The following is a 15,580-nucleotide window of genomic DNA, read 5'->3' as shown; positions in this document are numbered from 1 at the left end:
GAAAATAAAAATGATACCCACCTAGATGAGGAGACCTGAGGTGAGATGTCTGAAAACTTGTTCAAAGAGGTACGCTTCAAGGAACATTTTTGCTATAGCCCAGAAGTACCTTATAGGGTGGGAACAATTAATTTCCATGTGAACCTTGCAGAATACAAGCTCCCCTGTTAAGGGGGCAGGGGACCTCTAAACAATATCTAGTTGTCGGGTGTGTGAAGCTGGCTAGTTGGACACTGGTAAGGCAAACCCAGTTGGGATATGTAATAGTTATTGTAAATAAACTATGATGTAGAAATGCCGGTGTTGGACTGGGGTGGGCACAGTAAGAAGTCTTACAACACCAGGTTAAAGTCCAACAGGTTTGTTTGGAATCACTAGCTTTCGGAGCGCAGCTCCTTCATCAGGTGAGTGTAAATAAACTAAGTTTCTTTGAACTATTCGGTGTCGACTCCTTCATGACCGTATAAAAATCTTAAAGAAGGAAAATGAGGAGCAGATATCTCAGAGGGTCCTGGGGCTGACAGAGACAGGGAGTCTTCCTAATAGATAATTAGAGGAAATTTCTCTTCATTCTGTACTGGGCATTGGATAAGCAGTCCGATAATTTAGCAATAGTGATGGAGGTGAGGGAGATGGCACTGCGGTAGAACTGGATTTCATCAGCAAACATGTGAAAACGAAGGCTGTGCTTTGGGACGATGGCACTAACGGAAATCATGTCGATGAGACACAGGAGGACCTCGAGGATAGATCCTTGAGGGACGTTTATGTCAATGGTGTAGAAACGGGAAGAGAAGCCATTGCAAGTAACTCTCTGGCTACGCTCTGATAGATATGAATGGAACTGGGCGAGAGCAGTTCCATCCAGCTGGACAACAATGGAGAGTCATTGGATTGAGGCTGGTGTGGTCAATCGTGTCAAATACTGCAGACAGGTAAAGAAGGAGATGGGAGGAAATTTACCTCTGTTACAGTCACATAAACTGCCATTTTTGACTTTTGATATGAGCTGTTGCAGAACAGTGGCAGGGGCAGGAGTGCTGATTGGAGGCTCTAAAGCCTGGAGTTTTGGAAAAGATAGAATGAATTTGGGAGGCGGCAATATGTTTAAGGACTTTGGAGAGAAAAGGGAGGTTGTAGATGGGATGGCAATTTCTAGGGGCAGTGAGTCGAGAGTTGATTTAAAAACAAATACATTTAGAGTATCCAATTCATTTTTTTTTCCCAATAAGGGGCAATCCACCTACCCTGCACATCTTTGGGTTTGTGGGGGGTGAGACCCACGCAGGCACGGCGAGAATGTGAAAACACCAGACGGACAGTAAAACAGGGCAGGGATTGGACCTGTGTCCCCGGGGCCTTGAGGCAGCAGTGCTAACCACTGTGCCACCGTGCTTGATTGGTGATGACAGCATTCACAATGAGAGAGGGACAACACCAAAAGAGGGAGAACCATTTAGAATATCGGCTAACATGGGGATGAGGAGTGGAGGTATCAATATTTTAAAAGATAATCTCATAATTTTAAAAGGTCTTAATTTATGTGTCTCCTACAGGTAAGACATTGATTGATTCAAATTTTGCATTTGAGCAAGGAACGGGGTGAAGTCTATTCTTTGCAACTGCACCAGATATTGTGGTAATTCTAACCCAAATCAGGTACAATATATCTAGTTCTTCCAAATATATTTATTATTTTAAATTTTAATGAGCATGCTTAACTGACAAGGATTTCTCCTCTGGTTGTCCAGGTACATTGTTTCAGGCTGTCAGAGTGATGAACATTCTGTTTAGCACACGGATGAGATGTAAGGGATTAATCAATTCAAATATAATTACAATTTCAGTTCATTTCAGTACCAATAATGGAATGTCTTGTTTATTGTAAATGTTTGCAGAATAACAATGACTTGAGAATGTGCAATTAAACAGTTATTTGCAACACGTACCCGAAATGTTAAATTTATAATAATTAATTCTGGTTGCGTTGAACAGAATACAATGTTATTGAATTCAATGGTACCATTTTTAAACAATAACTAATCAAAACTCGAATTATATATGCACACTCTGCAAAAGGAAAACTGCAAACAAGGCTCTGATGAAGGGTATGAACCAAAATGTTAAACATCTTTTTCCTTTTCTGACATTGATGGACTTGGTGCCTTTCCAGCATGTTCTGGTTTTCCGTTATAATCGTCCATTTGTGAATATAAAAAAGTCTCCCTAAATCTCTAAAGCTTCTATCCATGTGCACCAAATTAATTTTATGCAGATATTATATTTGTACATATAGACAGATTATTTAAAAAGGTACTTCTAAACTGTCTTAATATGCCCTAGTTTTGCTTCCATGTACTTTCAAATATAATGTTGGGAAAGGGCTATGTTTAATTATACACACTATGCATAAATATTGTACATACTTTCTGATCATACAGTGTGTACGCAACCTGCAATGCAATTGTACATATACAGCCTAACTGCTTCGTCATCCCAATGTATTTATATTATATTTTATAATGTAGTGTAAAGTGCTCACTCCATTTTACTTATAGTTGTTTACTTTTGTTGTCTGAAGATATTTTATCCTCCACTGGCTCTGTTTGCCAAAACTTAAGTGCAGCTGAGTGGGTTGACATGATTGGCCGCAAAATACTGTTGGAGTGCAGTGATTAATCGCCTTCCCTCCGATTTGTCTTCTCCATGGGGAAAAGTTTGAACTCTGCTCCTTACTTCCCAGGGCAGGATTTAATTGTACAACGGAAGGGGGAGGGGGGGCTACGCATGGCAACATCGCCTCTACCATTCCAGGGCTCCCCATCGGGATTAAATCCAATAAGTTGGGGTCCCAGGCATCTGCAGGGGGAATTTTTTCTGCAGTCCGGATGTCCTGCCTCAAAGAGCTTCCAGCCATGGAGGGCTGGCGACTCGCCAGTACTGTCAGCGGGCGACTCGCCAGTACTGTCAGTGGGCGACTCGCCAATACTGTCAGCACCACTAGGGGTCATGGCCACTACCGGTATTGCAGTAGGCCCAAGGATGATGATTTTTGATGGAGCCTCGGAGTGAAGGTCAATGGGGAGGGAAGCGATTCTTTGGCGCAGGGGCAAGGTCTCTTCCTGTGGGTGCCTCCCTTGCCGCCAGCAGGAACCTCTGTTGAACCGCTGGGAACATGGCACCAATAATGAGGGACTTTCTTCCACCAGGCTTGTCCATTAGGTTTTATGCGGTAGTTTGCCCAAATGGCGTGGTCCCCAATTGCTGCTGGTTGAATACTGAAGAGGGAATGATGAGTATCTTAAGTGATCATTAAATGCTGTACCCAGTGTCTGAATATGTTAAGTCCACGTTTTCAGAATCTCACCAGTTTCCAACGCACTGTGCCATCAGGTCAGCCAAGTGCAAAAACAATTTCCCTATTACCTGCTGATCACAAAATGAACAGTTCTCAATCAATTTTTTTTTTTAACAAAATGTATTTGAGAACGGACAGCCACCCATTCAGGTATTTCTAGGTACAACCCTGTGCATCTCTCAGGTAAGTTCAAATGTTGTAACCTTCTCACCTTTTACAAGTAGACTGTCAGTAATCTGACAACCTTATTCTGTCATTGTAGTCCAAGACCCCAGAACAATGTGGGGTGCAGGGTTGCCTTAAATGACCAGGCAAACCAGAGCTGAAATTTCACAAATTCTTTGAATTGTCAGATTTTAACATTCTGTTGGGGGGGGGGGGGGGGGGGGGGGGGGCGGGGGACGGACGGACACACGCAAGATTGAGATCGCCAGGGTCATTCCCAAAGGATGAAGCCAGGGGTGGGCTTTATTAATTTGAAAGTGTTGCCTATTAACCAGGAGATGCTGAGCTCAGATTTCCACAAGGGTGCTTTTTTAACAGCCTTCACTTACCATCAATTGCAGATAGGAGAACCCGTGAATGGTCGTATGCAATTACATTTGCATATCTATTCTTTGGTTTGTTGACTTCCATGTTTGAATGTTCCCATGTAAACTGCTGACCGGGATCAACTGACTGGATTGAAGGAGAAAAAGAGAAAGACAATATTATTTCTGATGCCTGCTATTCTCGATGACGCCCTGGGTAATCACCCTCAAGGCTAACTCTAGAGCATTTTTACTTCACAGCACTTTTCGCCCCCAAGTTCCATTACACATTTTTGTATTTACATTTCTGTATTTTAAAACGAGGTATAGGTGATTAAAAAGCAGCGCGATGCCTTTCACAGTTCCGGACATTCAAGAGGCTCTCAGAACAGCTCCGAGTTGAATTGATGTGGAAGTGTTGCTGCTGCCTGTTTAGACTGAATTGAACTTGTTTATCTGAAGGGGATGTGCCATGTGAAAATGGAATCTCGCAGTCCAGGATAATCTAGATTATGTGCAAAATGTAGTGAGGTTTGATTCTAAGCAATCGACAGTGAGAATTTTTTTTTAAGTGTTATGAATACTGTTATTTATAATATGACAAGTTTTGGGGACATCTTTGATTGTCAGACCATCTGCCCAATAATTCTCCAGCCCATGGTTATATCAGCAAAAGAGCCAAAACACTGTCAACTATTGAATTACAGCTGCACTTAGATAGGGATGATATATACCTATCTGGTCAATATTTCCAGTGCTAAAAGATAGAACATATTTTCCCGGTATGTAAAAGAAAAGTTGAAAATATTTGTTGATTGGTCATTCTGAATGCTGGACTGTTTGGTAAAATATACTTTCTTAAACAGAGGAAAGTATATGTCATCATGGTTATTCAGGTGTATTATTGGAAACTGAACGACATTGGTTATTTTGCAGCACCAGTGGTATTTTGGCCTCAGTGTCAGCGACCCAAGTTAATTTCCGGCCTTGAGTGACTGTGTGGAGTTTGCACTTTTTCGGGGTGCTCCAGTTTCCTCCCACAGTCCAAAGATATGCAGGTTAGGTGGATTGGCCATGACAAATTGCCCCTAAGTGTCCAAAGATGTGCAGGTTGGGATACGGGGATGGAGCTCGTAGGAGACTCTTTCAGAAGGTCGGCGCAGACTCGATGGGCTGAATGGCCTCCTTCTGCACTGTAGGAATTCTATGCTTCTATAGTTATTGAAAACACAAGCCGAGCCTCAGATCTCACTCAGTGTAACAAGCAATTGGGAAGTAACATAAACAACATATATTTCTAGTGTTCTATCACTGTAAAGCCACAGCGGTTTGTCGCTTGTATTCTTCGTGTGACCTCGTAAAAGTAATGTGAATTTATTTGGGACAGCAGCAACCTTAAATAACCTTCTTGTATCACTACAAATAATTACATGGATTTGAATCAGGCTGCAGCTAAAAGTCAACAGAAGGTCAACGCCAGCTTTTTAAATCATTTACTTGTGACCAAACAGCCACAAGAGTGTGGTTCCTATTTGTGGCAGGTCCTTAAGTCTTCATTATGTACACAACTACATCAGAGTAAATCACAAATATGGCAACCCTCTTTATTAATTTTTCAGGGTCACTGGCATTATGGGGTGACCTCTCTGTTGAACGCAGTAATCTATTGTATAGGCACAAATCCAACTTTCCCATAATGAAAACGCACACAATGCAATTACTTGCTGCTGTAAAACCCTAGCCAGTAGTTACAAACAAAACAATACAATGCAGCGTAAAGCACAATGTGCACCACTTATTCAATCCCTTCATCATTAAGGGGATAAAAATATATTAAATCCTAGTTTCACACTCATTGACCACGAGTTCCTCCAGAGGCTCCATCATTTATCCAGGCCATTGACGGTCTGAAATACATTAATGGCATTGTGCTATGCCACTAAATAAATTTGTTCTGCTCTGACGTCTGAAGATCAAAAGGAAAATAATTAAGCCGAACCATAAATATAGAGGAGGATAATTTCCTCTCCAGTGAGGGATATTACAAAGAAATATAGGGACAAGAAGACACTTTGTTAAACCCTATACATCTCTAGTCCACGTTATTTTCCCACTGGTGCCTATTAAAATAAATCTCCAGCTGCAATACTGTGGCAATGGACTCAAAGTCACAATTTAGTTCTAATAATGCCCACAGTGAGTTTGCTGCAGCACTAATAATGAGCCACAGCGCCCTTTTCTAACTTGATGAGGTATCGTTTTCTGTGACAGATGCCACCAAGTTCCTCATTTCAGTCTTTTGTCCCTTTACTCAGTGGAATTTTCACTCAACCTCAGTTTAGTGCAAAACAAATGTGTTGACACGAAATGCGCAAAACCGAGTTCCTTCGCACCAGAATCGCTGTGTAGATGTCGTCAGTCATTTCTGCCAATAAATAATTGGTAGAAATGGCATAATTTCAAATAAGAGTGGGCTAAAAGATGTTCCCAAATGGCATTGGCATTGTGCAGCTGAACTTCAAACCATCATTGCTTGTGACAAGACATGGAGGAAAATGTTAATACATGGGGGAAGGGTTGGGATTTACCATTGACATTGTCCCCCACCCTCCCTGCCAATGGCGTAATGGGGTTCCCACCATGTAAGGTCGGGAACCTCATGTGCATATATTTAAATATCATCGGTGGGCTTCCCCACGGAATTATCTCCCCATTTAAGGATTTCCCTCCCTGCCGGCCTGTTGTTACATTGGCAGCGCTTACAACAGGTCTGGCAAAATGCGTCTGCCGAATGGTCCTCGCTGGGGGTGCATAGCCCCGAGGGGGAAGAGGGTCAAGCCTGACAATAAGTTGGCACTGTCCCCAGCAGTACCCAGGCACTGTCCTCTGGCACTGCTAGGGGGGCTTCTATTGGGGATGTTTTGGGTGAAAGGGGTTCCCAGGGAGGGGGGGGTGGAGGTTCCATTGGGGAAGGAGACTCCCGTGTCCATGGAGGATGGAGACCAGAGTCCATGGGAAGGGTGAGGAGGGGGCTGTTCCTGAGTCCATTGGGGTATGGTCCCTGAGTCCTTGGGTGGGACGGGCATTTGTATTTCTTTAAATTTTTTTATTGCTTTTAGAATGAGGCGCCGTTTAAAAAGAGAGGCCGAGGTTGCTGGTGGGGGGGCTAATTCAGAGCCCATCCCACCAATGTTTCGTCATGGGACCTGCCTCCAGGACTCTCTTGGACAATGTGTCAAAAAACATGGCAGGAAAAGCCAGCAGCTGGTGGGTTACACATCGCTATTCCTGCCTGACTTGATACATGGTCAAAAAAAGGTACATTTTTGCCCATAGTTTCACCCTCGGAGCCTGTCATAAAAGACCAGTGGATACACAGAAACGCTTAATGGTATCCTTAACTTTAGGAATCTTGAGGAAAATCGGAATCACACTGAAGGTGCCAGTGGGCATCTGAAATGCACTCCTAATCCTCTGGGCAAATACGCCCTTGAATAATTGCCTCGGTTAGTGTCAATGTAACAAACATCTTGCAGAACACCTTAATTATTAATTGATCATCATTATGGCTGAGAGAATTTCAATGTAAGACGAATACCGCAGCAACATTTCCTCCCCATACAAAATAAAACTTGTATTGTTTGGATTAACCAAATCTTTGAATTGCATTTCTAGCCACGATTTTAAAAAATGTCCTTTTATAAAGCTCAGCGATTTAAATGTTATTATTGTTGCTGTCTACCTGTGCTATGAGGTTTAACAAAATTAAAAACAATCTGAAATGAAGACTCAACATTGATCTGCCGATCTGACATTCAGTAAACCTGGGATTGAACGGTTGAATTGGATGTACTTTTTATTTTTTCTTATCACTGTTTCCTCTTCCACACCATTTTCCTTCCTTCAGGGTAAATAGATTATATAGTCTACCTTAACATTTCGTGACACTGTTGCTCCACAGAGACTAGCAAGAGGCTTTTATCCGTGACTCCATGAAGTAATTATGTAAGTACATAAAAAAGGCTCCCCGATGATTCATTGAGGTTAGCCAGTGTATAGCAGACATACAGACCGGAAAGATCGCAAGTACAATCCCCAGTCAGAGTGGTACAGGTCACTTCAACGACCTTAGCTTAAGAAGGAGAAATCAAGCAATGTTCTACCCAGGGACCCATATTGCAAGTGCATGCGTGCAGATCTGATCCAGCGCTGCTTTCATTGCCCACCTGCACCTATTCCTGTGGTCAAAGGACCTACCACATGTCACTGTCAAAGTTCACACACTGAAGCTGGACAGATGAGGGTAACTTTACTGCAGGAAGGAATCAATGCATTTAAAATAGGGCAGGGCAGGATACCGAGGAGGAAATAAACAGATCATCAACACTAGATTACCCCTAACACTGAACAATCCCACCGAGCACCAACATAGTGCTACATATGGGCGGCACGGTAGCACAGCGATTAGCACTGTTGCTTCACAGGGCCAGGGATCCATGTTCGATTTCCAGTTTGGGTCACTGTCTGTGCGGAGCCTGCACGTTCACCCCCTGTCTGCGTGGGCTTCCTCCGAGTGCTCCGGTTTCCTCCCACAAGTTCCGATAGACATGCTGTTAGGTGAATTGGACACTCTGAATTCTACCTCAGTGTACCCGAACAGACTCCGAAGTGAGGAGACTAGGGGCGTTTCACAGTAACTTCATTGCACTGTTAATATAAGCCTACTGGTGACACTAATAAAGATTATTAATATTATTATTATTTTAAGGCTAAGAGATCCTTATTGTCAATTTGGGATTCTCTAGGATGGAACAGTGGTGGGTCAGACAAGAAATTTGATGGCACGGACAAAACTTAGCAAGTGTACTGTAAGTCGGAGCGAATACTGTTTTTTGTTTAATAAAGTAGTATCTAAAAAATTATAATCTAATTCTCAATTTGTGATATTTATTACACCTTGTTACTCATCATCCCTAGAAAAGAAGACACTTGAATGGCCTGGTGCTAGTCTATATCAATGCACATTGTAAAAAAACCAGGTGTATCAGAACAAAGTACTTTGACTTAGCCTTCATTTTTCCTTTGCGGTCACATTATGGTGTATCTACCTAAGTTCCTCTGGAAGGCACGCCCGAGATCAGCATCTACAATCATGATCCTGGCACTCCATAACACAGCCTTGGTACTACGCTATTTTGAGGAATTGCTTCATCTCTACAATGCACTTTATATAATTCATGTTGCCCTTTCACGCAAGTAATGCATTCTTCCATTTGTTTAATTGTGTCGCCTATGAGTAACCCATTACAGGTCAGAGGATAAATGCCGAGCAAAATGTGATATTACATAATGGAGACAAAGAATGTCCCAGGTTGGTGATTCACAAGTTAGTTTAACGTGGCTGAACTACAGCGAGGACACTGGAATTGAAGTTGGGCTCACGAGGATGGGGAGTCGTTCCTGCCTGTGACTGCCATGCAGTGGTGAAGAGGGACAGTGTACGTGAAAGGGACAAATCTCCAACTTTCTGCGCTTTGGAGGAGACTCCCGTCTGACAGCATATACCAGACCGTACGGGGAGATACTGCATGTGACCGTCTCATTTTGCTCACTGAACCAGTGAAGCTTTCCATCGGAGAGTAAACTAGAAACATTTTCTGTACAGCTGTTCTGCTGTACAGATCAGTAAGGTGTTCATTTATGAAAACTCACGGGGCTGGTGTTGATGAGGATGTCCCATGAGGAAAGGGAAAGAGGGGTGCTGCCCCCGATGATGTCACAGGCAACGGTTTCGCTGATTCTTAAGCAGGACAAGAACCCGGAGCTGTGTGAGTCCTGCAGGCCGATCTCCCTATTGAATGTAGATGCCAAGTTGCTGGACAAAATCTTGTCATCCAGGATCGAGGATTGTGTTCCGGAAGTCATTGGGGAGGACCAGACGGGGATTGTTAAGGGCAGGCAGTTGGTGGCCAATGTAAGAAGGCTGTTAAATGTGATCATGTTGCCCCCCGAAAGGTAGGGAAGTGGAGGTAGTGATCGTAATGGATGCAGAAAAGGCTTTTGATCGGGTAGAATGGGACTATCTGTGGGAGGTAGTGGGACGGTTCGGATGGGGCTTTATTGACTGGAACAGGTTACTGTATCAGGCTCCTGTGGCAAGCGTACGGACGAATATGACAACATCGGACTATTTTAGACTGCACCGGGGGATGAGCAGGGATGCCGCCTCTCCCCACTGTTGTTTGCGCTGGTTGTAGAGCCGTTAGCAATTGTTCTGAGAGCCTCGAGGGGCTGGAGAGGACTGGTCCAGGGGGGTTGGTGCACAGGGTTTCGGTCTATGCGGATGGCCTGCTTCTGTACATTTTGGACCCAATAGAGGGGATGGAAGAAATCATGAGGACTCTAGGATAATTTGGCCGGTTTTCGGGGTATAAGCTTAATATGGGAAAGAGTGAGACGTTTGAAGTCCAGGCGAGGGGACAGGAGAGGCGACTGGGAGAGCTGCCGTTTAGGTTAGTAAAGGGAAGCTTTATGTACTTAGGCATCGAAGTGGTGCGGGAATGGGACCGGCTGCATAAATTGAATCTGGCCTGGCTGGTGGACCAAATGAAGGATGATTTTCGGAGATGGGACGCGCTTCCGTTGTCTCTGGCTGGGGGGGGGGGTGCAAACGGTGAAGATGACGGTCCTCCCAAGATTCCTATTTGTACTTCAGTGTCTCCCCATCTTTATTCCGCGGTCCTTTTTAAAGCGGGCCAATAAGAGTGATCACGGGCTTCGTCTGGGCAGGCAAGACCCCGCGCGTGAGGAAGGTAATGCTTGAGCGGAGTCGGGGAGAGGGCGGGCTGGCGCTGCCAGATTTTAGCAACTATTACTGGGCGGCTAATATAGCCATGATCAGGAAGTGGGTGGTGGGGGAAGGGCCGGCATGGGTGCGTATGGAGGCGGTTTCATGTAAGGGCACCAGTTTGGGGGCGTTGGTAACTGCTCCTCTGCCGTTCCCATCGGCATGGTACTCCACCAGTCCAGTGGTGGTGGCAGCTCTGAGAGTTTGGGGCCAGTGGAGACGGCATGTGGGAGCATTGGTCTGGGCCCCAATCTGTGATAATCACCGGTTTGTCCCAGGGAGTATGGACGGGGAGTTCCGGTTATGGCGGAGAGCGGGGATTGAGAGGATGGGGATATGTTCATGGAGGGGAGCTTTCTGGGTATGAGGGCGTTGGAGGAAAAGGTTGGGTTGGCGAGGGGAAACAAATTCAGGTATCTGCAGGTGCGGGACTTCCTTCGTAAACAGGCGTCAACCTTCCCGCTCCTACCGCTAAGGGGGATTCAGGACAGGGTAGTTTCCAGAGGATGGGTAGGAAAAGGGAGCGTCTCGGACATTTATAAGGAGCTTATGAGGTCGGAGGAGACGCAGACCGAGGAGCTGAAGTGCAAGTGGGAGGAGGAGCTGGGAGTAGAGATAGAGGATGGTCTATGGGCGGACGCGTTGAGTAGAGTCAACGTGTCCGCAACATGTGTCAGGCTCAGCCTGATACAATTTAAGTTTGTGCACCGGGCTCACATGACAGTGGCCCGGATGAGCAGATTCTTTGGGGTGGAGGACAGGTGTGCAAAATGCGCGGGAGGGCCAGCGAACCATATCCACATGTTCTAGACATGTCCAAAGCTTAGGGGATTTTGATGAAGTCATGTCCACGGTGTTAAAAACAAGGGTGGTGGTGAGTCCAGAGGTGGTAATTTTTGGGGTGTCAGAAGACCCGGGAATCCAGGAGGAGAAAGAGGCAGATGTTCTGGCCTTTGCTTCCTTGGGAGCCCGGAGACGGTACTATTAGCATGGGGGGACTCAAAGCCTCCGAAGCCGGAAACCTGGCTATCGGGCATGGCTAGCTTTCTCTGTTTGGTGAAAATCAAGTTCGCCTTGAGAGGGTCATTGTTAGGGTTCACCCGGAGGTGGCAACTGTTCGATCGACTTCTTTGCAGGAAATTAATCGTCAGCAGACGGAGGGGGGGGAATAGTTTAGATTAGAGTAGGGGGTCAATAAGGGTGGGACCTGTACGAGAGGTAAATGGCTTTCGCATTATGTTTGTGGTTTCATGTATATTGTTTATTTTGTTGTCACTGTACCAAAAATACCTCAATAAAATGTTTATGAAAACATTTTTTTAATGAAAACTCACATATTATTTAAAAGAATGAAGCCACAAGTACATCGTTTAAATTAAAATAATTTCAGTAAACAAAAAAAATCAAAGAACGTGAATTACGCTCTATCTTAACTAGTCAGTTGTGTTAAAGATATTAAAATTACAATGAACAAAGTAAATTTTCTTGAAACTGGACTGCTTAACAAATTTCCTTCAGCACTCATTTCACTTATATCCTCAAAAGTCAGGTCAGCCACATCAGGGGCGGGATTCTCCGACCCACCGCCGGGTCGGAGAATCGCCGGGGCTGGCGTGAATCCCGCCCCCGCCGGTTGCCTAATTCTCCGGCACCGGATATTCGGCAGGGGTGGGAATCGCGACGCGCCGGTTGGCGGGCCACCCCGGCGATTCTCCGGCCCGCGATGGGCCAAAGTCCCGCTGCTGGAATGCCTGTCGGCGAGAATCAAACCACCTCTCTTACCGGCGGGACAAGGCGGCGCGGGCGGGCTCCAGGGTCCTGGGGGGGGGGGGGGGGGGGCGCGGGACGATCTGGCCCCGGGGGGTGCCCCCACGGTGGCCTGGCCCGCGATTGGGGCCCACCGATCCGCGGGCGGGCCTGTGCCGAGGGGGCACTCTTTTCCTTCTGCCTTCGCCATGGTCTCCACTATAGCGGAGGCGGAAGAGACCCCCCTCCACTGTGCATGTGCGGGGAATGCCGTGAGCGGCCGCTGACGCTCCCGCGCATGCGCCGCACGGCAAAGTCATTTCCGCACCAGCTGGCGGGGCACCAACGGCCTTTCCCGCCAGCTGGCGGGGCGGAAATCAGTCCGGCGCGGGCCTAGCCCCTCAATGTGAGGGCTCGGCCCCTCAAGATGCGGAGAATTCCGCACCTTTGGGGCGGCGCGAAATCCCGCCCCAGAAATTTAAAGGTTGACCACTTGTTTTGAGTACTGTTTCAAAGGTTCATAGAACGCTTAAGATTTCTTGGGCCTTCCACTTACTTCCGGCGGGCTTTGCCCTTCAAATCTCCTCCCAACATTTTAACTGAATCCTGGTGGAAAGAGATTTTTCTTGCTGTGCAGCATGATTGCTCAAAACTCAAACTCTGCTGGAGACAAGAGCCACAGCCAGGGACCTACTCACCCCGATAATTAACTTCTTGTTGACACTTCATTATTTATCTCCCAAGCAGCTTGGCCATGGCCATATGATCAGTTCCTGGGAGCAGGGTGCTTTACGTGAAAGCTTTCACAGAAATCTTGATGTTGAAGAGTCAATAAAACAGGAACTACAGACCAGTGAGCCTAATGTCGGTAGAAGGAAGTTGCTGGAATCCATTATCAAGGATTTCATAGCACAGCGTTTTAAAAGCAGTGGTATAATCAGACAACATCAGCATAGATTTATGAAAGGGAAATCAGTCTGGACAAATCTACGGGAATTCTTTGGAGATGTAACTAATGAAATTGACCAGGGAGAACCGGTAGGTGTGATTCATTTCAGGAGGCTTTCGACAAGGTCTCACATAGCTGGGTATTATATAAAGATAAAATGCATGGGATTGCAGGTAGTTTCCTGAGATAAATAGAAAGCTGGTTAGCAGACAGGAAGCAAAGAGTTGGAATAAATGGGCATTTTTCCGATCGGCAGACAGTGACTAGTGGGGTACCGCAGGGAATCTGTGCTAGGACCCCAACTATTCACATTATATATTAATGATTTGGACGAAGGAACTAAATGTATTCTCTCCAAATTTGAAGATAATACGAAGTTGGGTGGAGGGTGAGTTGTGAGGAGGTTGCAGAGATGCTTCAGCGGGATTTGGACAGGTTGAGTGAGGGGCATATGCATGGCAGATGCAGTATAATGTGGATAAATGTGAGGTTATCATTTCTGCAGCAAAAATAGGAAGGCAGATGATTTGTGAATGGGTGTAAATTGAGAGAGGTGGATACTTAGCGAGACCTTGGTGTCCTCGTGCATCAGTTGCTGAAAGCAAGTGCACAGGTACAGCAGGCAGTAAAGAAGGCAAATGGTGGACGGCACGGTGGCACAGTGGTTTGCACTGCTGCCTCACAGTTCCAGGGGCCTAGGTTCAATTCCGGCTTTGGGTGACTGTCATAGATCATAGAATTTACAGTGCAGAAGGAGGCCATTCGGCCCATCGAGTCTGCACCGGCTCTTGGAAAGAGCACCCTACCCAAGGTCAACACCTCCACCCTATCCCCATAACCCAGTAACCCCACCCAACACTAAGGACAATGTTGGACACTAAGGGCAATTTACCATGGCCGATCCACCTAACCTGCACATCTTTGGACTGTGGGAGGAAACCGGAGCACCCGGAGGAAACACACGCACACACGGGGAGGATGTGCAGACTCCGCACAGACAGTGACCCAAGCCAGAATCGAACCTGGGACCCTGGAGCTGTGAAGCAATTGTGCTATCCACAATGCTACCGTGCTGCCCACACTGTCGGTGTGGAGTTTACGCATTCTCCCTATTGGGTTTCCTCCAGGGGCTCCAGTTTCTTCCCACAGTCCAAAGATGTGAAGGTTAGGTGGATTGGCTATGCTAAATTGCCCCTTCATGTCTAAAAGGTTAGATGGGGTTACTTGGTTACTGGGATAGGCCGGGCATGGGCCTATGTAGGGTAGTCTTTCAAAGGTCGGAGTAGACCTGATGGGCCGAATGACCTCCTTCTACACTGTAGAGGTTCTATCATTCTACGGTATGTTGGCCTTCAAAACGAGAGGATTTGAGTGTAGGAATAGGGATGTTTCACTGCAAATGTATAGCGCCACCCCTGGAGTATTGTGTGCCATTTTGGTGCCCTCGTCTGAGGAAGGATGTTCTTACGACAGAGGGAGTGCAGTGAACGTTTACCAGGCTGATTCCTGAGATGGCGGGACTGTCATATGAGGAGAGACTAAGCCGGTTAGGATTATATTCATTGGAGTTTAGAAGAGTGAGATGGAATCTCATAGACGCTATTGACTGTGAAATTCTAACAGGATTAGACAGGGCAGATTCAGAAAGAATGTTCCTGATTATCATAGATTATCATAGAATTTACAGTGCAGGAGAAGGCCATTCAGCCCATCGAGTCTGCACCGGCTCTTGGAAAGAGCACCCTACCCAAGGTCAACACCTCCACCCTATCCCCATAACACAGTAACGCCACCCAACACTAAGGGCAATTTTAGACACTAAGGGCAATTTATCATGGCCAATCCACCTAACCTGCACATCTTTGGACTGTGGGAGGAAACCGGAGCACCCGGAGGAAACCCACGCACACACGGTGAGGATGTGCAGACTCCGCACAGACAGTGACCCAAGCCGGAATCGAACCTGGGACCCTGGAGCTGTGAAGCAATTGTGCTATCCACAATGCTACCGTGCTGCCCCTTGGTAGGGGCAATCCAACCTGATGGTAGGGGTGTCCAGAACTAGGGATCATAGTTTGAGGATCAGGGGTAAATCTGTTAGGACTGAGGTGAGGAGAATTTTCTTCACCCAGAGAGTGGTGTATCTGTGG

At 46.1% G+C, this 15,580-nt stretch overlaps 1 protein-coding gene across 27 annotated transcripts in view; it reads right to left on the bottom strand.

The window, feature by feature from the left end:
* The window catches only part of LOC140429768 (receptor-type tyrosine-protein phosphatase delta-like), a 3,491,723-nt gene that overhangs the window by 87,943 nt on the left and 3,388,200 nt on the right, over positions 1-15,580 (bottom strand). For all 27 annotated transcript variants that reach the window (XM_072517184.1, XM_072517188.1, XM_072517191.1 and 24 more), the window contains one exon: positions 3,913-4,036. In XM_072517184.1, coding sequence (XP_072373285.1) covers positions 3,913-4,036 — 124 coding nt within the window. The remainder of the gene's footprint in view (positions 1-3,912; positions 4,037-15,580) is intronic.

The sequence above is a fragment of the Scyliorhinus torazame genome, chromosome 9 (genome assembly GCF_047496885.1).
Source record: "Scyliorhinus torazame isolate Kashiwa2021f chromosome 9, sScyTor2.1, whole genome shotgun sequence".
NCBI classification, from domain to species: Eukaryota; Metazoa; Chordata; class Chondrichthyes; order Carcharhiniformes; family Scyliorhinidae; genus Scyliorhinus; species Scyliorhinus torazame.
This window is presented reverse-complemented; position numbering and strand designations above follow the sequence as displayed.